This window comes from Vanellus vanellus (genome assembly GCF_965231255.1).
Source record: "Vanellus vanellus genome assembly, chromosome: 1".
In the NCBI taxonomy this organism is placed as follows: Eukaryota; Metazoa; Chordata; class Aves; order Charadriiformes; family Charadriidae; genus Vanellus; species Vanellus vanellus.
Window position 1 is genome coordinate 68,542,889 of NC_138905.1, and position 24,449 is coordinate 68,567,337.

Here is a 24,449-nt window from a genome sequence, read left to right on the forward strand (position 1 = left end):
TGGATGGGTGCTTTTTTTCAGAACAGACACCTGCTGTAACTGCCCTGCCCATTCCATGAAAAGTACTAGGAACTGGGCTGTGGTGAGAATCGTCTTTTGAGACAATCTCAGGCTTGGAAGTCCCCAGGTCTTAAAGAGCTGTTTTTCCCTGGTCTGTGAAGTACTTAGCAATTAGAAAGCTTTGTAGGGGCTTGTAGCAGGCAAACTTTAGATCTAGAGACTTATGAGGGTTGAATTTACCACTTGTTTATTGTTCTTGATGCTTCTTTCTCCCTATTGTTTTTGGTTTATTGTTGAACTTCTAAGTGGATCAGAAACATTAGTAATTTTTTTGTCTATCTAACATCACCTTCTACTCAGCTGTGCTGCTGGTGGTTCACAGATTGAATTTGATTGTTGAATATTTCTGCTGTTTCATCTACTGCTAGGGAGCTCTAAAATGTACTTTGATATGAAATTAAGGAAATCTTGTATTCTTTCAGAAGAAGCAAAGGACAGGAAGGTAAATGAAACGTACATTTATTTGCTTCTAAGCAGAGAGTGAAAGGCTGTGTACTTTGGTAAAGTTGGGTTTGTTTATTTCATTGTAGTCACAAAGGAGTGTGTGTTTTGTTTTTTTGTTTTTGTTTTTTTTTCAAAAAAAACCCAACAACAAGCACACAAAAAAAACCCACAAAAAATACCCCAAACCCCACAAACAAAACTTGAATAACTTTCAAGCAAGGCTTGCAGTGAATAAAAGACAATATTATCTGGAATTAAAGCACAAACCTGTCTTATCTGATAATGGATAATTCAGTTTTTTCTTCTATAATGTGGACAGCAGAACCATGTTATGAAAGTGAAATAGAATACTTTGTAGTCTTTTTACCACTCTGTGAAACCTCTATGAACCAACGTGAGAGCCATATAGTTTTCTGCCCTTGTCCTTTGCTCCCTGTTAAAGAAATAAGATTTTCTTTTGTTTCAAATGATACTTTAGAAGCTTAGACAATGTCTGCAGTTGTGGATGAGGGGTGCGCCAGTTGAGAAATTCGGTACTTAAAAGTACTGTGTGCGAACCATCAATAACAGTGGAGTCGGAAAACTTCCTGTGTAGGTGACTCAAACAGTACTTACCAACACATTTCCTTCTAATATATGTCGGAAGGTGAATGTGGTTTGTGGAAGATGTTTGACATTTCCATTTCAACACCTTGGTTTGCTACTTACCTGGGCATATTTAGGAATATTTTGAGGTAGCAGCTGTAGTCTTGCTGTGGCTTAGATGAACACATTATTTTATCTATATGCATACGCAGACATCAGAGGGAAAGGGAATTACAATAGTTTGCTATTGACATACATGCCAAGTGGGAGCTTAAAAACCACCGAAACCCCAAAGGCAATAAGATCAAAAAGTGCAGCCACTCAACGCGGGCAATACATATTTAAATTAATTGATTTCCCTCACCCCCTTTGCAGTTACTATTAGGCTTAGTAAAAAGCAGAGTTGCTCCATTAGCTTAAACCCTTGCTATCGCTCAGGACAGAAGCCTGTAAAGAGCGTCTTAATGCCCAGGGTGTCCTCTCAGGACTGGGCTTGGTACTACCAGCTTACATTCCTTTCTCCTATTTTGATTGTGTATTGGTCTTTTTACTAAGATGACCTTCAGACGCATTACGTTTTGTCCTTACACCTTTTGTGATGAAGATTGCTCTAGCTAATGTCCAGATACTTCAATGTTGGGTTGGGGCATTTGCTAGGATTGCTCAGAGTACTCAGTTATGTGTTCTACCTCTTCTGTTCAGGGTCTTCCCTCATGGTTGGAAGCAGTTTTCTGATCAAATAATAGTTAGGTAAGCAAAGATTTTGATATCAGATCTAAAGGCCAAAGTTCTTCCTAGAGAAGAGACTTTTTTTGACCTAGGCAGTTATTGTTGCTTCACATCTTGGATAATAGCACTGCTGCATGAGTCTGCTGTTCACAAGATGCTTGGTCTGTACTGTCTACGTTGTCTCACTGGGAAGTTCCTGTTTTTCCTTAAAGCAGTGCTAGCATAAAGTTCCCAAATTTTCCCTGGCCTGAGAAACAGAGGTGCAATTAAATTGGTTTTCTGTCTTACTTTAACTAGAAGAATTCTTCTTTCAGTAGAAGAATCTGGGTAAATGCCTAGCTTAAAAAAACCCCAACTGTCTACAATTTGTAAGGCTCAAGGTGTTAGGCTGAACTTTGTTTTGCAGTTCTGGTAAGGATGTTGGCAGGAGTTTGATGCAGAGTATTGACTTCTGTTTGTATTTGCATCCTCTCCCATACTCAGTCCAGACCTTTTCACTAGCAGTTTCTTTAGAAAGGAAAATGAGATCTGCATGTCTTGTCACTCAAACATAACGGAGTTTATCTTTCCTCTTTGTTTTCATTAGAAAACATTTTTTTCTAATTCTGCACCGTATCAAAGCAATAGAGACAATTCCAATACAAAATGTAATAAAGATACTTAATTCAGTTACCTACTCACTTGCACAAATAAAGGAGTGTAAGATCTTGGTAAAATTGAGGAAGGTTTCCCTGACTTTGTTGCTCTTCGGAGACTGGTGTGTTTTCTTTGACCTGTTCCATGCATGTTTCAATTAAGCAATTTCTCACTGGAGAGATTTGAAATGGGCTACATGTGCGTTTAAATCAAAACAGAGATATTTATAGAACAGACATCTTAAGTATGATTTCTTAATTTAGTTTGTTTGGGAAGCAATGCAGTGAAGGCATAACTAACTGCAGTAGCTTCAGCTGCTTTTTCTCAGCCTCTGGCGAGATCCATGTAACCCGTGCAGTTGCCTCGAAAGCTACCTTGGTTTTCTTTTGCTCATGTTGCAGTTACCACTCATAGATGTAGTATAGACCTTGATTCCTTTGACACTGTATTTTCTTCAAGCTTTCTTTTTGCAGCACAGAGATTATTTTTGTAAGAGTGTACAGGTACTGGTTACTCTGTCTCTAATACTTGGATGTCCTAAGTCTTACATTTTCTAGGTGATTGACTAGTCCCAAGACTAGTAAAAAGATGATTAATGGGTTTATTATGCAGATTTCTCTCATTCTTGCATATCTACCACTAACATAAAAATCTAAACATCAATTGCAAAAAAAGTTAATAAGACCATCCTTAGTTTCAAATGTACGAATCAGCTGAGTGTGAGCAAAAAGCTCCCTTTTCTCTTTTGCCCCTTTCCCATTATATAAACTTACCTTTTAAGTTCTCCTGGTAGACTTGTGCTCTGTAGTTAATTTTCTCCATGCTTACTTTGACAAAGTGAAGTTTTGCACGTGTCCTTGCTTTCACCAAAAGCCAGTCTCTTCTCTGTAAACAAATGTCTGCCTTCTGAGCTGGCCTTAAGATGAGAAGGAGGAAAAAAAAAAAAAGGCATTTTGACTTGAAAAAAAAAAAAAAAGTGCTGTACTGAAATGTTCCACAGAGTGGGCACAACATTTTTCTGCTGTTCTACAGAGCTTAAAAAAAAAGGCCCAAGGGAACAAGGTACATAATGAGTAACCTGACCGGGCAGCATCTGACTGGTTTAAAAATCTTTAGTTTCCATAACTGGTGGGGACTGAAGCTCACTGGTTAGAGTGAAGGTCATTCTCTTTGCTGGAAACCAGGCAGCTACAAAGCTCTGCAGTTTGGTCATTTGAGGTGAAATTAGTCTCTTCTTCAGTGTCTTAAAAGTTAGGCATCATAACTGTCTAGAATAGTCAACTACTTAATTTTCACTAGAGATGCAGCGGACAAAGTACCGCAGCTTGTTCTTTCTTCTTCCTTGAGGGGTCCTAGGCAGCAAATATAAATGCTTAACCTATAGACATGATTAATTTTACTTGCAGTGCTTAATGAGTGTTGATGAACATCCTCTTTTGCTTTCTGGAAGCAATATACAACTTTTTTTAGGCATATGTAAAACTCTGTTTCTTTACCTTGAATAACTTGATTTCTTGGCCTGGTTCAGACAGGTACAGAGACACCCCTTCTATCAAGTGGAAAAGTAGGGGGAGGTAACCCTCAAACAGAGCATGTAGTCTTTTGTTAAAGCAGATACTGAAAGGCCATAAACCTTCAACCAAGCACAGGAAACATGAATTGTAAGAAAGGGCAAACTCCTGTAACTGTATTCATTGAAAGAAGAAACTTCAAGTCTCAAATGGAAAAAAAAAATTGCATATCACATGCAATTCCTCTGCCTCACACTGAAAGGACTAAAGAATGCTTAAGCTTCTACCACTTGTATCTCGTAGCTGTTCAACTCAGTTGCAAACATTTTGCTGGGATGTCTTTAAAGAGTGAAGAATCTTCCTGGGTGAAGGTTCTGTCACTGACTCATCAATTCAGAAATATATAGCCTTAAAAATGGAAGATGGGCGTTGAAGGTTTTGAAGTATTAATATTTTAAGAAGCTTTGCATGTTAAATTAGAAGTCCTCTTTAAGAAATTACAGTGGTCTAAGTAATGAAAAGCAGGCATCAGCTTGAACACTGAGATATAACATGCTGTATGGTTTGCACAGCTAGGGCAGATGATATCTGAAGTTGGAAGGAAAAAGGCTCAATCAACTGAATTCCTTTCTAAAAGTAGCTCATTTTTACGAGTTGGTCTTAGAGGCATTTGTACTATTCAACATTAAAAGCTTTAGATTACAGCTAAAACTGTTTCGTCAATATTGTTGTAAAACAAACTTGTGAAAGGAGGTATTTCTTATTTATATTGTTCACTGCTGAGCCTGCAGTATGTCTCTTAACAATTTTGAATTGGGTATGATTTTAAAATGATCTGGAAGTGAAGGGTGTGAGCTTTGGTTGAGTTGCATAAAATCATGATCTAATGGATTTTTAAAATCTGAAATTCTAAAATTTGATTGTATTGCGGAGTTTCCGAATGTGTTTTAGAAACCTAAATAAACTCATAAAATACTGAGTAAACAATGTATGTTTAAAAATTTTAAAAGTTCATTTATTAAGGATCAGGCCTCTTAAAACTGTAATGCGAGTATTTAGTGTTCTGTCCTGTACTGACATCTATTTAGCTTTTACGTTAACTGAGGTTACTTTAATTTAACAAGAGATGGGAAGGTGGCTCTTAGGAACAGGGGGAGGATGGTGTTTTTAAAATACCTGGCTTTGCAGAGTTATGAGAACCATTAATGAATCACTGAAGCATTACTGTGGGGAGACTGATAGCTCAATGTTATTTGTTAGTGTAGTACTACTAGTCAAAAACACTGACATTAAGAATGCATGGGGTACTGTTTCTTGTCCTGCCAACTGTACTGCTGTAGTTGCACAGGGGTAGGAATGGGATAAGTCCAGGAAAATTTGAGTCTTGTGGAAGCTCACAAGGGTGTTGAGTAATAATAAGTTATTTTGAGATTTCGATGTGATTCATAGGCCAGAACTCCACCAAAATTTGATGTAAACTCTTTATAGTTACCTCCAGGTTACTCAGAGCTGTTACCAGCGCAGGCAGTGACATGGGGGTATGTAGTATGCCTGTTTGAATGCTTTTGTTTGTTCCTATCTTAAAAGAATGAAAGTCACCGAAGTTGAACCTGATTTTGCAGGTACTGCTTATTCCTAAAATCAGAGACACACAACAGGCTAAAACGTATGTATATGTAAGAAACTCTGTAGCTTGTTCTGCATAATGTTTTTGTTCTAAAAAGAAAAAAAGGCTGTTGCTTCTCTGTCCAGTGTAAGTATTTAGAAGCTTCCTGACATTATGAGCTTGTGACTTCATTTTAAGGTAAACTTCTTTCAGAGACACATTTCTGCCTTACCACCCATTACCACCACCATAAAGTTCTCTGCATAGCAGGGATACTTTCTAGGACCACCCTCTGAAACTGTTGAATCTTTTGGTATACAAATAGAAGTCCTTCACTCCTATTAGACTAAGTCATAAAATAAAATGGATGATGACTCTTGGTGCATTGTCTGAATTGTGCACTATTTTCAGTGTTTGCAACATTATTCCCCAGTAGGTATCTTCTAAGGGCTAGTTCTGGTACCAAATGTGTTTTGTGGCCTATGTTAGATTGTTCTTTTTAATTCAGTTCAAAGTCTGCTGGAACTAACCTGTGGCTTTTGAATTACTGTTGCTGTACTTGAACATAAAAATGAGTACTACATGATGTTTTTCTGTCAGAATGTCAGCTGATTAAAGCAGAGAATGCAACTAATATAACTTGGTTTTTCAAAAATGTATTTTTCCACACTGAAAATAGAAGATAGACACTTCTAGTATTGTGTCACTGCAGCATTTCTAAATTTGTTGCACTGAAATGTGTGTCTAGGCATGTCTATTTTTTGAAAGCCATTTCCAAGCTGAAGTCCCAATAAAGCAAAGGGTTATTCAGTTAGCTCAAGATGTCACCGCTGCATATTCTTGTTCAGACGATAAGGTGGCATCACTGCTACTAAGTGTGAGGTTAAAGAACTGTGCATGATAGATTAAACTGGCCTTACTTTTACATTCCTGTGCAAGAATGAAAACTGAAAAGTTGGTGCCTGGTCCACTTGTCCAATCAAACTACTGTTGTTTTGGGAGAATTTCTGTCCTCATACTGTGTGTTTCTAAACAAGGCCTTTTTCACTGTTACATGCACAGATATCCTAATTGTTTGCCAGCTACATATACTAAGGAACTGTGTCCTGCCTTGTAGTTACAAAATTTCCTGTTCTAGAGCTTGAGCAGTTTCTTCTGTTCATTAGAATTGCTGCAGTTACAGTAGGTGATGTGATTAATTAATCTATTTTTAACTAAAACCATCTGCTTAGCTAGTCATAAGGGCTCCAGATTCTTAGGACTTTTGAGATAGGTTGATATTTTTATTTACCTGGAGGTGCTGAAGCACAATGGACTTTCATTTCTAAAGCAAACCCATTAAAATGCCTTGTGTGTTGGGCTAGACAATTAGTCAATGGGGTAGTTGTAAGGCATGGTGTATATTCAGCAGTAATGCATAGCATAAGTTGTGTTTCAATATTATCACAAATACAGTGGTTTTTTTACTTTGTTACAGCCTTTTACTTGAGAGTGCTGGAAAGGATCACAGCCAGCAATTTCTAGGAAGAGTTCTGGCAAGTTCTTGTTCAAACTTAACTGTGTGGAAACAAAGCAACACTACTGTAGTTTTGTCTTGTAAGGCTTTTAACGCTGTAAATTCCCTGGCTTTAATAAGTAAAAATACAGTATTGAGACACTGGCAAAGAAGTTCCTTAAGCAGGCAGTGTCAGTGTCCCGTGGCGCCTGGACTTCGAGATCAGTTGAAGAATGTGGAGGTGATAGCGAGCAGCGATGGCTAATCAAATGAGGAGTCTGTTTTATTTTTTTTTCACCAAAGATTATCTCATACAAATGACTAGGTGCTTCTTTTAAGCAGCCTCACAAAGTTTACTAATAAGCAGTTAGCATGGGTGTGTCAATCAAAATAAAAATATACCTTGTGTGTATAACAACTCTAATCATGTCTGGGAATTATTTTGCTGCTGGCCTTAATTGTTTGAGAGTAGGTGGTAAACTGAGGAGGAAAAGAGTTTCTAAATTGTGATCAGTGAGGTTGCAGCAAGTGGGCCTGTACAAATACTGCAGTGCCTTTATTGTCTTTACAGTGTGTTTGTGAAATCTGGGCATACATGGTTATCCGTTGCAAGTCATGAAGACAGCTGGTCTGGACAAATTTAAGAATCGCAGGACTTGGATTACTTACACACCTGCATTGCAGAGGGTGAAGACCAACTGGTTAGGCTATTTCAGTGACACAGAGCTCTTAAATAGCTGAGATAAGAATTTTGATCTGGATAATAGTAGATCAGTCAAGTTCAAAAGGTATTGGGTTCAACATGTGCAATTGTTGGTTTTGATCAGAAGAGAAGAAAACCAGGCCTGTCCTATTCTAAATAGTGCCTCATGAGCTAACTCGAGCTCATTGGAAACTTTCATCTGCTCCTACTGCTTGTATTGCAGTAATGCTATTTACTCTGTTAGGATACTGATCTGATGCAGAGCTTATTCTGCAGGATTTACTGATTTAATTCTTGGCAGAATTATCAATTGTCCAGAATTAATTGCTATGAAAATACTGAAATCAGAAGCTGAATTTTCAGTTCTGTTAAATGTGTTGCATTGTCTTAAATTTTTTTCACTGCAGTCCCAACTACTCTAGCTTGCTTTTTAATGAGAACAATAAAATCCATATTCTGTAGGCAACCCATATCTCTTTTGAACTGAGAAAATCTTAAACTGAAGTCTTCCTTTTCACCATAGGTATTCGATTGGACTGGCATGAGAACTATCACATAGTAAATAGGTGTACCCTGTGTGAAATAAGGAAAGAACTAAATCTGAAAGACTGGTTCTACAACAGACAACAGGATTTAAGATGAAGGATTAGAGAAGGAAAAAGGTGGTGAAATGGTTAAACATATAGGTTTTGAGGGCTGGGAAAGTAACTAATATAATAGCGGGTGGTGAAATTTAGAAGATCATGGGGTAAACCAATTTAAATGCCATATATACCATTGCCTGGGGGCTTCTTTGAGACTATGGGGAAGGAGGTAGGATCATTGGCTTGTTTTCCACTGGAATCATATGCTCTGTCTAAATTCCTGGAATTAATGGTTTGTGGCAGCCTGGGACTGGCTCAAACTAGAATGTTAACAACTTAGCAAAAAGAAAATATAGAGACTTTAATTACTTTGTTTGTGGGATTTGACTTTGCTACTGATTCTATTAGCCTCTGGACTGCAATGTTAGAACATTTCGTTTGAGAAGATTAATCAGTTACGGTAGAATTCCCTTCAAGCTCTGTAGTTATGGCACCTTTCAAAAGAGCCAAGCAAGAATTGTGGTTAGACTGGTACAGGTACGCTCTGTGCTTGTTAAAATCTGAAACATTTAATGTTCTTTGCAGGTTGTGCAGTTTACCCCGGAAAAGCATAGCCTGAATTAGGTGTGCAAAATACTAGATTTTTATTCTAGTGGATTTGCTTTGACTGCAGAGCATCTATTTGGTTTGAGTGCAACTGTAACAACAAAAAAATCTATAAGCAAGGGCAAGCAAAATTCCAACATGCTTTATTCATGATACCAGTAAGCACTGTTAAAATGGAGATGATAATCAACAGTTAGCTAATTTTTTTTTTGGGGGGGGGGGGGGTGGGGGTGGTAGTGGTGGTCATAAAATGTCTAGCCTAAGCAGTTGGAAGGCTGATCATCATAGTAGAATCTTTAATGATCCCTTCTCCCTTGACCCCTCTAAAGTTTCACAGCAGTTGGGGGAGAAGATTTCTAAAATGCCCAGTAAAGGATAAAAAAGTGTTGTGATTGCAACATTGATGTCATATGGTATAACAACGCTGGTATAATTGTGGTATACTTGAGGAACTAGGTATGCTACTTTGGGGTGAAAAGTGATCTTGATAATTTGAAATTGATTTTTATCACAGTTTATCATCACTAGTTGGTCTAAATTCAGTTGCTCACTTCACAATATAAAATGGTGTATGTGATCCTTGACAAAAGGAGCAACGCTCCTTTTGTCCTTCCAAAAAATAAAACCCCCAAAGCCCTAAAGTTGTGGACAACTCATTTTATTAGTAAATACAGCCAGTTTTACAATGGCTGTTTGAAACTAGATACCAGAGGGGAAATAAAAGATGTCATACTTCAGGTTTAGGTTTGGAGTCTAGCAAGAGGTATTAGAAAATACGATTCCATGGATTATTTGTGTGCATGTGGTGTAAAACAAGCAATGGTGCGGCTTTCTAACTTTGTCCAACAGTTTCAAAATCACCTTCAAATCCCTATTCACGTACACTAAGCACCCAGTAAAAGGAAAGCAGATGATGTTGCCAGTGTTAGCAGAATGTGATTGTCAGGAAGTGGAATATATTATATTATTCTAGTGCTGACCTGTGTTTTGTTAGGATTAAACTGTAGTCAGCTGTATGTGTGCCTATGTAGCTCCATGGAAAGAAGAGGAGTAACAGCAGCTGCCTTCACCCCCTGTACAAAACTAGTGTCAGCAACCTTGGGTCAGAACAGCACACTAACCGACCTGTTCCCCTGTGTTTAAAAGTGTACTTCTGCAACAGCAGCGGTGAACTGGGTGATGATCCTACACGCAGCCTTAAACTGTTGCAGAAAACCTGGGTGGAGAATCGGCAGAGCAGCCAAGCGGGGGGGCGGGGACATGCAGGAAGTAAAGGATCCCTGCTCTGCCTCGTCTTCCTCCTCCTTACAACTACCTGAGCAGGCAGAAAAGGACACGCTTACCTCTTGCTTATATTGATTCTTTCTATTCGGTGTTTGAGTGGCAAAAGCAGATATTAAGCTCAGATCTCTGCAGCCTCATGTACTGGACTTGGAAAAGTACAAGAGGTGTCAAACAGAAAACAATGCTCCCTTCGAACTTTGATGTCTGCTTTCCTTCGGCTGTGCGTTAAGTCCACAGCCTGGTGGATTCCCATCGGAAACTAGCACCTGACTAACTCTTTGGTGTGCACATCTCTCTTTTCCTGATGGATTTAACAAAAAGAGAGATCTGTCCAGTATTTGTAATTGTTAATTCCCACTGTTGCTGCTCTCACAAGGATTGCGCTAAAGAGGTAAGTAGGAGTTTCAGCTCTGTAAAGTGTGTGTAGCCACAGGAAAGGATCTTGGGAATGAATCAGAATTCTTGATAAATCTGCTGGACTGTTTTACATTTGCATAGCTGGGGTCTTCAGCTTTTAAACTTGACTGTACTTTTTTTTCCCCTGTAATTTTTTAAATGTAGAGTAAAATCTTGAACAGCAAGGTTGAAACCCTCATTGCTTCTTCTGTTTTCTACCTGTGGTGTTATTCCAAATCTAATTAAAAAAAAAAAAAGTTTAGGGTTGCTGAGGGTATATAACACTTCTTCTGTCTTCGTTTTGCTTTCATGTAAAAGTTAAACAGCACTGGTGGTACTTTCTGTTACGGAGTAAATGATATTTTCAGTATCTCTTGTATTAGAATAAGATGCTAAACCACTGACCCAGTAATCTGGAGATCTAACTAATGCAAAATAGTATGTGTTTCTAGGCAAAAATTGTGAGGAGGAGTCCTGGGTAGCTTATACTCTGGTGTTTAAAATATCTTGAAAGTCTAGTGGTTGTGGTTTTTTTTTTTTTTTTTTTTTTGAGTACCTAATTTGCCTTTAATGGATCAAATAACCACATAAATGTGCATGTTGAATTTTGGCACACACTTTTTTCACCTGACTAAAATCTGATAAAATCACAAACTTTACCACATCTAGGTAAATGAAATATGAAATACCTTCTTATGCTTAAGACTGGAAGATAAGTATTTAGTTTTGGCATCAGTTGTGCTTTGTGCTACCTACATATGCCCATATTTTAGAGGTGCTCTCAAAATGTCAGCATGCAGTGGCTTTTATTTTAAGTTGGCACTTCTGTCAAAAGAAGCAGTTCTGCCCTTATTAGCTATTGCGCTACCACTTTTCCTCTGTTAGCCTGAGAGCTAATGCAACAGTATAGGGAACCAGACTGGGGAGCTTCATCTCACTGGAAACTGCTGCAGGCTTTTTTTTTTTTTTTTTTGGATTTGTTCTCAAGTCTGATAAACACCATGATCTTGTTCATTATACAGCTGTATAAATGCATTTGCTGGCAAAAGGGAGGAAATGATACGGGTGTGGGAATGGGAGATGGAAAATAGGAGACTTGCTTTCAGCAGCGATGCCAGGTCATGCTATTTTAGGTAGTAGCTTGAGAAAATATTGATGACTTTCATGTATGCCTGTTATACATGTTATACATATATCTACACTTTCTTTTTCTCTGCAAGAGCTCTTGCTTCTGTTTCTTTAGCAAACTCAAAAACTGCTAGTGGGATTTGGGTGTTTAGGTCTCACTGAACTGCCACTGGGGAATAGGACTAGTAGATGAAAAGATTTGAGTTGTCCTGTGATTCTTCTAAGGAGTCTGCGGACCATGAGAGGCATATAAGAATGTGACCATCTTGCAGTAAGTGTGGTGAAAACCAGGAAATACTGAATGGCTTAGCAGGTACTTGAGTGCCTTTGGGGTCAGAAACTAATGAACATACGCTTGGCTGCACAACTCATGCTCTTAAGGACACATCAAGGTTATGTGAATCGCAGGGTCTGGCATCCCTTCAGTTTCTCTGTGATGGCAGATTAAGGTGTATAAGCAGCTCTGGGTAGAAAAGGGTTCATTGATTTATTGATTTTTATCACTCATAGTATCCTCTGTCTTGTTATGCAAAATAATTAGTCACTTCCCCTGGCACTTGGAGAAGAAGAAAAAGCTTTTAAAAGCTCATAGTACTTAAGTGGCCTGGACTTCAGCATTGGACTACATCATTTGGCCAGCACTGTAGGCTAGACTTAAACAACCCTTCATAGGGACTGTGAAACAATCTGAGAAATGGGTAGCTGCTTGAGTACAGAATCCTCTGGTTTTAGGCCCTAGCGTGAGATCTCTCTAGATCTTCTGAGGAGCTGTTAGGAACATAGAAGCTCTGCTGGAGGAGGCTGGTGAGGGCTTCTGTTTTTAACTGAACTTGTGTTTTGGAATTCACAAAATGAGGTATTGTAAAATGGCCCTCATGGAATGGCCTGAAGATTATCGACAGGTATTTAATTTCTTTCAGGATCGAGAAATACAAATACATATAGCAGGCTGTAGCTATGTCTGGGGCTTGAGCTATTTAGGAGACTTAGATGTGTTAAACTTTGGCAAATTTAGGTACAAATATATTCAATAAGCAGTTGAATAATTATTGCATAGGTTATATGTGTGTGTATAGGAGAGCATTTAATTATGTATAGAAGCATCTATCTCTACGTATGTGAACCTGAACTCCTGGGACCGTTCTAAGCTTGGTTGTCATTAAAGCTGGGTGTCTCTGACTAGTCTGCTTATAGGAGTAGGGACAGATGCAAACAGATACTTGATGCCAGCAGTAAACACTAAAACTGGTTTTATAAATCTCTGTAGAGTATAAGGGTCTGTGATGTACTGCTAGGAAGCTGGAGACTTATGATACAACCTGGTTACAGTATTAGCCTTACCCATCCAAACTTCAGTCTGGTGTCCTGTCAGCTTAGGCATTGATCTCCAAAAGTCATAATGTTCAGTGAAGCTTTTAAAAGCATTAAGTTTATGTTCACTGACAGACTGTGTGTTGGGGCTTATTCTGGTCACAATATACTCTTCAGTTTTGTGAATGTCAATTGCTAGAATTTCATGAGAGCAAATTTTAAAGTGAAGAAATAGATAACCAGAATGTTGTTGTAACAGGAAGTTTTTATCAACTGAAAAATGGTGTCTTTCTACAGGGTTTTTTCATCCTTTTAAAAATTCCAGATACAGCATCTTTGTAAAATGTAGTGACAAATAGGACTTGTCTACTGAAAGACTGGACTTTTGTGCTTCGCCCAGTCGTGTTTCCATATGTTGAAGTGGATGTTGACTGCGCCCTCTCCTGGAAGAGTGTGGTAGAGAATATTTTAGGTAGTGAACGTACGAAGTCAATATACTGCCACGTCTGGCCAAGGGAAGAAAAAGTATCTAAATATAGATGGAAATTATTATTGTACTAAGTCTGAGGAGGACTGGGTCAGAGACCACTTGGCCAAGCTGGGCATTCATAAGTCCATGGGCCCTGATGGGATGCACCCACAAGTGCTGAGAGAGCTGGCAGATGTGATTGCTAGACCACTCTCCATCGTCTTTGAAAGGTCATGGAGAACAGGAGAGGTGCCTGAGGACTGGAGGAAGGCCAACATCACTCCGATCTTCAAAAAAGGCAAGGAGGAGGACCCAGGGAACAACAGACCAGTTAGTGTCACCTCTGTCCCTGGGAAGGTAATGGAGCGACTCATTCTGGATGTCATCTCCAAACATGTGGAGGAACAGGAAGTTATTGGAAGTGGTCAACATGGATTTACCAAGGGTAAATCATGCTTGACCAATCTGATAACATCATAGAAAGCTATAACTGGTTGGCTGGACGAGGGGAGAGTCGTAGATGTCACCTACCTTGACTTTAGCAAGGCTTTTGACACTGTCTCCCATAACATCCTCATTAGGAAGCTGAGGAAGTATGGGCTAGATGAGGTGACAGCGAGGTGGATTGAGAGCTGGCTGCGTGACAGAACTCAGAGGGTTGTGATCAGCAGCACAGAGTCTAGTTGGAGGCCTGTAACCAGTGGTGTCCCCCAGGGGTCCAGTCTTGTTTAACATATTCATTAATGACCTGGATGAAGGGACAGAGTGTATCTTCAGCAAGTTTGCTGATGATACCAAACTGGGTGGGGTGGCTGACACCCCCGAGGGCCGTGCTGCCATCCAGCGTGACCTGGACAGGCTGGAGAGCTGGGCAGAGAAGAACCTAATGAGGTTCAACAAGAGCAAGTGCAGGGTCCTGCACCGGGGAGGAAGAATGCTAAGCACCAGTACAGGTTAGGGGTGGACCTGCTGGGAAGTAGTTGTGAGGAGAAGGATCTGGGGGTCCTGGTAGACAGTAAATTATCCATGAGCAAGCAATGTGCCCTTGTCGCCAAGAAGGCCAATGGAATCCTGGGCTGCATAGGGAAGAGTGTGGCCAGTAGGTCGAAGGAGGTCATTCTCCCCCTCTACTCTGCACTGGTGAGGCCGCAACTGGAATACTGTGTCCAGTTTTGATCTCCCCAGTTCAAGAGGGACAGGGAACTGCTAGAGCGAGTCCAGCGAAGGGCAACTAAGATGACTAAGGGATTGGAGCATCTGCCTTATGAGGAAAGGCTGAGAGAGCTGGGACTCTTCAGCCTGGAGAAGAGAAGGCTGAGGGGAGACCTTATTATGGCATACAAGTATCTAAAGGGTGGGTTGAAGGAGGACGGAGCCAGGCTCTTTTCAATGGTTCCCAGTGACAGGACGAGGGGTAATGGGCACAAGTTAGAACACAGGAAGTTCTGTTCAAACACTTCTTTACGGTGAGGGTGACAGAGCACTGGAACAGGCTGCCCAGGGAGGTTGTGGAGTCCCCTTCTCTGGAGATTTTCAAGACCCGCCTGGATGCAGTCCTGAGTAATGTGCTCTAGGCAATCCTGCTTTAGCAGGGGAGTTGGACTAGATGATCTCTAGAGGTCCCTTCCAACTCTGAAAATTCCATGATTCATATTCAGTTAAATGAAAGTCTGTAGTTGCAAAGGCTCTGGTTCAGAGACTCGAACTTTTCTGTTTGAAGACTTGTTTCCCACTGACAGCACAGGAGGTCATATCTTGATGGCTCCATTTGGTGGGAAGCAGTATTGTATAGGATCTTGGCAGAAGTACTTTCTCATTAGGACATGAATCATGATGCTTGTACTATTAATTAATTTCTGTACTTCAGAATATGATTTTCACTTCTTGTTTAGTTGTGATTGACCAGTGACACAGGGTCAGATGTATCAAATGTATGATTTCAGGTTTGTTCGCCTTGAAAACGTGGGCTCTTCAGATAACAGAATTTGAAAAGAATCCTCTTTCATCCTGCTGTCATAAATGCAGGGTTTGAAGCTAAAGGCTGAATCAAATAAAATTGAGTGCCAAATTTTGCTATTGTGGACAGTTGCCCCTGAAATAGAGCTTCTGGCCATGATTAAGTGATGAAGTTTGGCTCTCTGCCTGCAGTGTTTTGCAGAATTTCCAGATGGTCATGTCTCATGGCCTATTTGCTTTACTGATTTGAGTAGCTGATCATACTTAGATTTTGGTTTGCTCTCTCGCAAAGGCTTTAACATGTATTGGCGAAAGGATTGCCGGGTGCTGTTGAAGGGGTTTTGTAAAGGTCTGTATTGCTAAGCTCATTTTCCTGAACTCAAAACAGCAGTGATGCAAGAGTGTGGTTTGACTATAGTAGGTCTTCTGGGGACAGCTAAAATACAGGAAAGCCTTTTTTACTTCATTTTCTTTCTTTTTTTTTTTTTACACTGGATAAGTTATTTAATGATCCAGCCAGATCATTCTGGGTTAAGTTTTTTCCTGTAAAATCAATCTATATCAAAATTACTTCATATAATGGCATGTTGGAAACATTCGGGGAAGCAGCAGAGTCCTTTGAAGACTGTTAAATTAATTATATGGATTTGTGTATTAGTGTTACATAGGAAATATTTCCCTTCATTCTCAGTCCTGTCTGTGTACTCGCCTCTAACCAGCATAACTTCCATGGAAACTACACAATTCTCCTATTGTAACTGAGAAACTAACTGCCAAAGCCTTCTGTTTTTGAAGTGTAGCTGACAAATAGGGGGTGGGAAAAAGTGTTTGCAAAAGTCACTAACAAATAGATGAACAGTAAGAGTGGGGTCAGATTTCTCTATAGTTTGCACTAGTGAGGAATTCAGGCCAGTTATCTATTGAGAAAAAGTAGTTGGTTTGTAAACACAATCAAAACTTTAATCAAGTGCACCTTCTAGTTTCTCTGTTACTTGTATGTTCCAGGGTGTCAAGCCAGCCAGCTTCGATAAAGTAGCAATCCCTGAAGTGAAGGAGATTATTGAGGGCTGCATTCGGCAAAACAAAGGTGAAAGGTAAGTGCTTTCTTTTCAGACCAGAGGTATTACTTGCTGTCTGGGCCTTATCTCTGATGATACCAGATCAAGTTAGTTCCTGGGGTCTTCTGTGTTCTGATGAAAGTTGGGAAGCCAGTATTACTTCTGCAGCTTCTATTCTTTGGTAGATTCTTAAATGATTGTTTTAGAGACTTAACAGTGTCGTGAAAAGTACAAATGCTATAGTAACCGTGCACATCAGTTTATTTAGCAATAATGCTTTTCTTAAAACTTTGACCTGGTCAGCAAAATAGCAGATGACAAATTCCAAATTCTTCTGGATTCCCAGGTATATAGATTGATTGGTTTGTTATTCTGTAATTTTTTTTTCCCCTGTCCCTTTGATTTTGTTGGCATTTTATGGCTGATTATTGCAGGCTCTTTTTTTTTTTTTTTTAAATTTCTTTCTACTTGTTTTCATCCATGTTTTCTACAAGTTGACTTCTACTTAGTGATCAACTTATACTACTACAGGAAATCTGTAACTGCTCTGGTGGCTTATTTGTGGGGTTTGTTTTATTTCCTGCTTTTACATAGTTGCTGCTTACTGAATGCCAGATTTAAGAATGCTTCAGCCTTTGGCCCTCCTAGCTTTCCGCTATTCCATTCAGAACTAGTTTTGTCAGTTCATGTTTATTCATCCCCTTCTATTAACTCTGAAGTTTTACTTCTGATGGTGTTGCTTTATATTTTTAATTTCTGTTCTTTTTCTTGGTTTTAAAAAATTCCATATTTTCTTCTATTTTAAGTCAATTTTGTGGCTGTACATCACTTATTTCTTGTGATTTAGTTTAAGTGGTTATCTTTTAGACTACTACTGTTAATGCTGTGCATATATGAACATAGATTTTTTTTTTTTTTATACCTTCAGGACAAAGCTTCTAATGGTGCCAAACAGCAGGCAGGTTGAAGTGGTTCAAAATAGTATAAAATATGAAAGGAATCACATGATGCTTATCTGGTGCTGAATTTACTAAGTGAGGCTTTTGATAAGATCTTGAAATAGACTGAAATACATATTTGGATTACTGTACTGATTTGGGGACTAAAGGATCTGTTGGATCTTAATGTTCAGTAAAAGCAAACTGTTCTTCAAGTTTTCCTATTATTTTAGTTAATATATATCCTGTTGAGTTGGCTTAAATCTGTTGGTACTTTTGCTGACCAATGTGTGATAATTTTTCTTGTACATCTGTAGTATTGTTGCATTTTGTTTCTCCATCATGCTTTTAAACAGAAATTTGAGTGATGGGCTGTCAATTCATGGGAGAAGTGTGAAATGTAGAGAATAAATTTGGGGAATCATCAGGCAAGGATATTCCTTAATATTTTATGAAAACTTTATAACTCTGTGTGCTTTCCGCATTCTTTCCCAATATGCTAGATATGCTATTAAGGACCTTTTGAATCATGCTTTCTTCCAAGAAGAGACTGGAGTACGGGTAGAACTAGCAGAGGAAGATGATGGAGAAAAAATTGCCATCAAACTCTGGCTGCGAATCGAAGACATCAAAAAACTCAAAGGCAAATATAAAGATAATGAGGCAATAGAGTTTTCCTTTGACTTGGAGAGAGATGTCCCAGAGGATGTAGCACAGGAAATGGTAAGTGGTGGTGGTCTTACAAAACATTGGAAGTACTGGCCTTTTCTGACAGTGAAATGTAGTCAGCCTCTGCATTTGCTGTTGTTACTGTCTAGAAATAAAACAGCTTCAGAAGTTTGCCAATGAGAAGTTAGTGCCAGAGAGTGGTAGCTTATATTGTAGCACTACAACAGTGGCTGTCTATGACAGTCTGAATTCTGTGAATATATCCTCCTTCAGGTGGAATCTGGCTATGTCTGTGAAGGGGATCACAAGACAATGGCGAAAGCTATCAAGGACAGGGTATCTTTGATTAAGCGAAAGCGAGAGCAGCGTCAGTTGGTGCGAGAAGAACAGGAGAAGAAACTTCAGGAAGAAGGTAGTCAGAAGCAGCAGCTGGAGCAACAGCAACCATCAAGTGCTTCCCATGCAGGGTCAAAGCATCCCCTATCAGTCACTGGTACTACTCCTGTCCCCACTACTTCAGCATCGGTTTCTACTCAAGTGGAGCCTGAAGAACCAGAAGCTGATCAACACCAACAACTGCAGTTCCAGCAACCCAGTATATCTATTCTTTGTAAGTGTGTCGGCTGGTTTATTTAGAAACTCTTGCACTTACACAGTTATCCCCCTTAGAGTCTTAAACTTTTGGTGGGTATAGCAGTAAATATCTTAAGATGTTGCTGTCTGCCATTGCTGTCTGCTGAAGAACATTAGACCACTAGAAAGCACAGCAAAATAAGATGCATTCCTGTGCCTTAGCTGAGCCAAGTCTTGGCACAATTCACAGTCCAGTGTCTTAGCACAAAATCATTTTCCTTTGTTTCAAGTTAATACGCTAAAAGAGGTGGGGCACCTGAAGCATGAACGTGCATGAAGCATGTCCTAGTTTTTGCTGCCCTCCTATACAGACGGTATATTCTGGCCCTGCAGAAGGCTGTATACTCTTACACCAGTGCAGTTAGAGCTATTAAAACCACTTATTTGAATCCTTGTTAACTTATGTTTAAGGTGGAAATGAGATTAATGTACGAGCAGTTCAGCTCATAATTTTTCAGAAAAAAGGTTTTCCTTTGTTTTACATACTATAGATGAAAAGATGAATTAACACCCCTAACTTTTCCTCTTCTGCCATCTCTACATTTGAATCGGTATTTGAATAATGATGGGAGATGGGAACTTCCGTATTGGAATGGTGAAGTTAGAAAGCAAATTACTGTCTACTCTTTAGGTAATAGGGATTTTAAGTTTTCTACTATGCCTGCATCAGGTGTATCTGCCAGCCAGCACAACAGACCTGTTTTATACGTCTGTGTAAAATTATAAATAAAAATAATAATTAAAATCATAACAATGTGGAATTTAAGTTTCTAGTCTAACCTTTTACAGGAAGCATAGTTTACTATTAAGTATCTTCCCAAAGAACTCCTGAAATCGATGATTTTTTCAGAGGTTAAAGTGTATTGGTAAAGAACTAAGGAAGAAAAATATTTTTTTTAATCGGCTTAAATATTACAAGAGGTAAAGTGCTGATAAGGTCCATGTGACATGGCACAGACATCAATCTAATATTTGATTATAATGTCTTTGTGAATCAAGACTGCAGTTCTTGAAATACGGATTTTCATCTTTAACTTCTGCAGCTGATGGGACAGTTGACAGTGGCCAGGGGTCATCTGTTTATACCGAATCGTGTGTGAGCAGTCAACAGACTGTGTCGTATGGTTCCCAGCACGACCAGTCAATCTCAGCAGCTGCAGTTCAGGGATATCCAGCTTCAGTTGGCCAAGTGCAGTCGCAACAGCATGGGGGATATCAGCCACCTGCAGCGGTAAGCCAGAACTTAAAGTATTGCAAGTGCATGTAATTACTTTATTTTGTATTTCTGTTGAAAGGTCAGAGGAAAGTCTGCCAGGCACTCTTCCGTGTATGTTTTGTTTTGCATGTGATACAAACTCTTCACGGGAGTAGTTAAGGGACTATTTTTGCAAGGTGACTGAGTCTAGGGGTGGGGGAAAGTTCAAGGGCATATTTGTCTTTAAGGCTTTTATTTAATCTTGAGTGCGTTTAAGCAGAATGATGGGTTATGTTTTTTATGGATGGAAGTAACATCCTTAGAACAAGACTATTTCATGAAAGTAAGCAGTTAGTCTCACATGGGAAGGTGTTGTGTGTATGTGTATATGAAGTTACCAGGGATCGAGCTGTTGGTTTCATTTGAAGATGGGATTAGAATAATTTGAGCTACTGTATAAGTATGAAATTGTGTGTGTTCTGTGAGGCTTTGATTACAGAATCTGCAGGTAAGATTTTTTTAACTGTTATAGAATGCTGCATGTGAGAACTCCAGACTGAAAAGACCCCACACCCTTGTTCCCAGTTTTATTTCTAGCTTGTGTTGATTTGCTCATCAGTTGCCATGCGTATTCCTTTTCCCTGGAAAGTCTGCACTGGGCACAAATATTTTTCCTACTATGTTCGTTTGTGTTGCCCTTTTAGTTTGGTATGTTTTTTTTCCTTGGTATGTTTTTAGATCTGAGTATGTAAGTATGCAGAAATCTATTCTAACTCTGGAGTAGATCTTCTGCTTCTGTTAAATTGTCTCCAGTGGTTCCCTTGTTGCTTGTTTTTTTACACAAATAAAAATCTAAGCCTGAGGCGGAGTAATTATGATATAATGCAGTAATACTATAAGGGAGAAGATGTGACACTTAAGTCTGAGAGTCCTCACTTTTTTGGTACCTGTGGTTGTAGGCTTTATTATAGAATCATTGGTGTTACTAGCTTTTTGGAAAACATGCTGGTTTCACTCACAAGCAAAGCATCTCCATCTTTTTCAAAGGCACTTAACCTGAAGTGTGTGGTACTGCTAGTCCCTGATTAAATGAGTTTTTAATCCCTCTAAATAAGCTCTTGTTCTGGGTAAGCCATATTTTGATGTGTGGGCATGTATTGGACCAGAAGCCATTTCACTGTCTTGGGATGGCTAGCTTCCAGGTTGGAGGGCCATAATCTTTTGAGAGGGGATGGGAGAACAAGTGTATGACAGAGGTATATAGTAAAGCTGCTTAGTTCACTACTAAAATTATCTGTGATGATGACAGTGATACCAGGAGTTTGACAGAACAGACTAGAACACTACAATAATTACTAACAGTTTATTGGGAAGACAGGATGACAAGTCAAAGCGATATTGACAACTGGAAAATGGCCCTAAAAAGAAATAGAATGCAGTTCAATCAGGACAAGAAGGTTCATGCTCAAACAGGAATAATCAGCTACACAAGTACAGGATGAGCAACAACTGACTAGGCAAGAATTCTGGGCAGAGGAAAAAAAAAATAATCAGGGACTACATTGGACCACAAGCTGGACATGGTCAAAAACATCATGCTGTTGTGAAAAATGCGAACATCATGTTATGTAAAGTAGTTCTTCTCTTGGTCATTGGTAAGTCTATCCTGGACACCCTGCTTGACTGAATTTGAGGGTGAATTGGGAGAGAATTCAGAGGAAAGTGATTAAAAAAAAAACCACCGGAAATACATAAAACATAGTTTATGTGGGAAGGCTGAAATAGTTAAGATGAGCCTATGAAAGATGAGCTTGAGGAGAGAGAAAGCTATAAAGGCTGCTGTAAAATAGCAGGAGACTAATCCAATCACAACATTGTCAGATAGAATAAGGAATAATAGGCCTGAATTGCAGCATGGAATTATTGTTGGGGAGAAGTTTTTTTTGTAATCGGCAAGGACAATTAAGTGCTACAGTCTCCGTCACTGGAGATGTTTCTGAAGAGTTTAGTTGAATTAGTCAGGAATGACATATATAACTAGTCCTGCCTTGGAACAAGTGAAGATTATGGGTGAAGTATTTTTTTAATTTTTGAGCAGTCTAGTGAGTTTTCTCACATCAGAAGTCTTTAAAATCAGATCTCCACTGGATGTCCTGAGGGTTTTTCCCTGGACATCTGTATTTGATTTCAGTTATATTAAGAAATTGTAGATTACATACATAAGATGCATATAACATTAGAGAAGGAAAACTTAACAGTTGAAGACTGTCTCCTTAAAACATCATCTTTCCATTCACTTAAAGTCACAACAAAACACACTACATCAAAAAAGCAATAACAAAAAATCCAAACACCCCACCCCAAAACCTAGTTCTGATTTTTCCAATTTGGTTGGATTTTGACCTATGGCCTTCTGGACTGTGGCAGGATTACAAAATCCTGATGCTTTCATTGGTCCAGCATCTGGAAAATTCTTGTTGAAGGCTAATTTTACTGAATTTTCCACACATTAAACCAACTTTTTTTCCACCACTTATGTTGTAGAATGTGTAATGTTTAAATGTTTTAGTTAATAAAGAGCCAGCTGCATACAGTTGGTCTACTTAATTCAGGAGGGGAGGTGCCCAAGAAGAGAGACTTGTGAGTTGTTATGTGTAAACACATCCACTCACTAAACTAAGAATGAATGTTTGAAAGCTCATCAGTTTCTGTTTAGGTTTTTTATTTGTCAGACTACCAGATGCTGTGAGTACACACAGTATGGGCCACATGAGTGGCCCCAGACAAAATACTCTCTCCTGTGTGTTCTGCCTTCCACATGCTTCTTGTATAAGCGTACTAGGGAACTTCCCACACTGCTCAGCAACCTAAGGCAGGCTTAGGTCTTCAGAGGTGCACATAGCCTGTTCCCAGTGTTGTTTCTCATATCTTGTTGCACACACAGTAGTCAGTGTTGGGCCTCTCATTGTGTGTCTGCATTTCTTTTTCTACCTCATTATAGTTTTTGCTGCTTTTGTTTTTCATTTTTTTTTTGAAGTGTTCAATTCTTAACTTTTGTTTTCCTCCTTTAGCCTCAACGTGGTCGTAGCATGTCAATTTGTGTCCCCCACCTTCCTGCTCTTCCCTCTCTGTCCTGCATCCCTCTCAGTGCTCCTTGCACCCCACCACCAGCGCTGTCTGCACCTCTTTCTCCTTTCTACCTTCGGACTGTCCCTGAAGAAACCTTTGCAGAAAAGCTTTCTAAAGCCCTGGAAAGTGTCCTGCCCATGCACTCTGCCTCTCCACGCAAGCATCGACGCTCCAGCCTGCCCTCCCTCTGTGTCAGTCCTGTATGTGTTACCATTTGCCTCCTGGCACAGTAAGATAAGTTATCATTAAATACATCCTGGGCTTTGGGCATTTTTAAAATGAAAAAATGAAGAGCTGATTCCTTATTGTTTATACTGTGCTGCTGGAACGTTGAACTCTTTTGGGAAGCACTGCACTTAAATATTTTCAAACAGTGGCTGACCATTGGGGTGTGTTTTGTATTTTAGGATAGTATAAATGTGAATTATCCAGTTGTACTACAGAAGGTAATGGGAAGACTAGTTCTTACCCCTTAAGTCAGAAGACCAGCTTTTTATTTTCCAACTTCTAAGCAAACACTGAATGTTAATTAAGCCCTGCACAAAACAACCAGCTTTTAAATCTTGGTTGCTGTGGCTGGTTATTCTAAAAGCTTTGGCTAGATGTGGTAGTGATACTAGAAATTCAGAGTACGAATACTTTTGAGGATTCTTCTGTAAGTTTTAATCAGAAATGCCACTTCAGCTGCTTCTTGATGTGAAGAAGCCATTGTTTCATGTTTCTCAAAAGGTTAGGTGCAAGATAACTTGCAGGACAGGAGGTAGTCTGTTTTCAATTTTGGGCTTTGATTTACATGAAATAAATTTTGAGAAACACTTATCTGTAACTGAAGTATGTGGAATTGGTTTTCAGAACAGAGGAATAGTTCTTCATCCTGTAGGACCTTCTTGTTAGTGTTGGTCAACATGGAAATTTGCTGCTGCTTTTCCAGAGAAAAGGGTCTGAGGAGAAACAGAAAAATGTGGCAACAGCAATGTGAAAAAGTCATAAATGGCATGTGTCTTAAAGACAGTATATTTGCTACTGACTCCTGCAATTTTTTTTCCCTTTAGGGTTGATAATACATTGTCTCTCATCATACTGTAGGCAGAGATGAAAAAATGAAGAATTACAAATTTATTTGGTATTCTTACATAGAATATGTACAGAACACACTCTGTTTAGTGAAAATTTCCCTACAAATCTTAAATGAGGTGAGCCTCATCTGAAGTACTACATCAGATGGAGTGGAATTGCCTGTGGACTGCTGTTACTAAACCTGTGGATGTTTTACTGTCCAGGCAAGAGTTGGGTTTGTTTCAGTGAGTGCTAATTTCCTATGTGA

At 39.2% G+C, this 24,449-nt stretch overlaps 1 protein-coding gene across 1 annotated transcript in view; it reads left to right on the forward strand.

Moving 5' to 3' along the window:
• Nucleotides 1-24,449, forward strand: part of WNK1 (WNK lysine deficient protein kinase 1) — a 107,140-nt gene that overhangs the window by 43,228 nt on the left and 39,463 nt on the right. Inside the window, exons 5-9 of the mRNA XM_082498637.1 lie at nucleotides 16,509-16,597; nucleotides 18,003-18,222; nucleotides 18,442-18,778; nucleotides 19,845-20,032; nucleotides 23,068-23,325. Coding sequence (XP_082354763.1) covers nucleotides 16,509-16,597; nucleotides 18,003-18,222; nucleotides 18,442-18,778; nucleotides 19,845-20,032; nucleotides 23,068-23,325 — 1,092 coding nt within the window. The remainder of the gene's footprint in view (nucleotides 1-16,508; nucleotides 16,598-18,002; nucleotides 18,223-18,441; nucleotides 18,779-19,844; nucleotides 20,033-23,067; nucleotides 23,326-24,449) is intronic.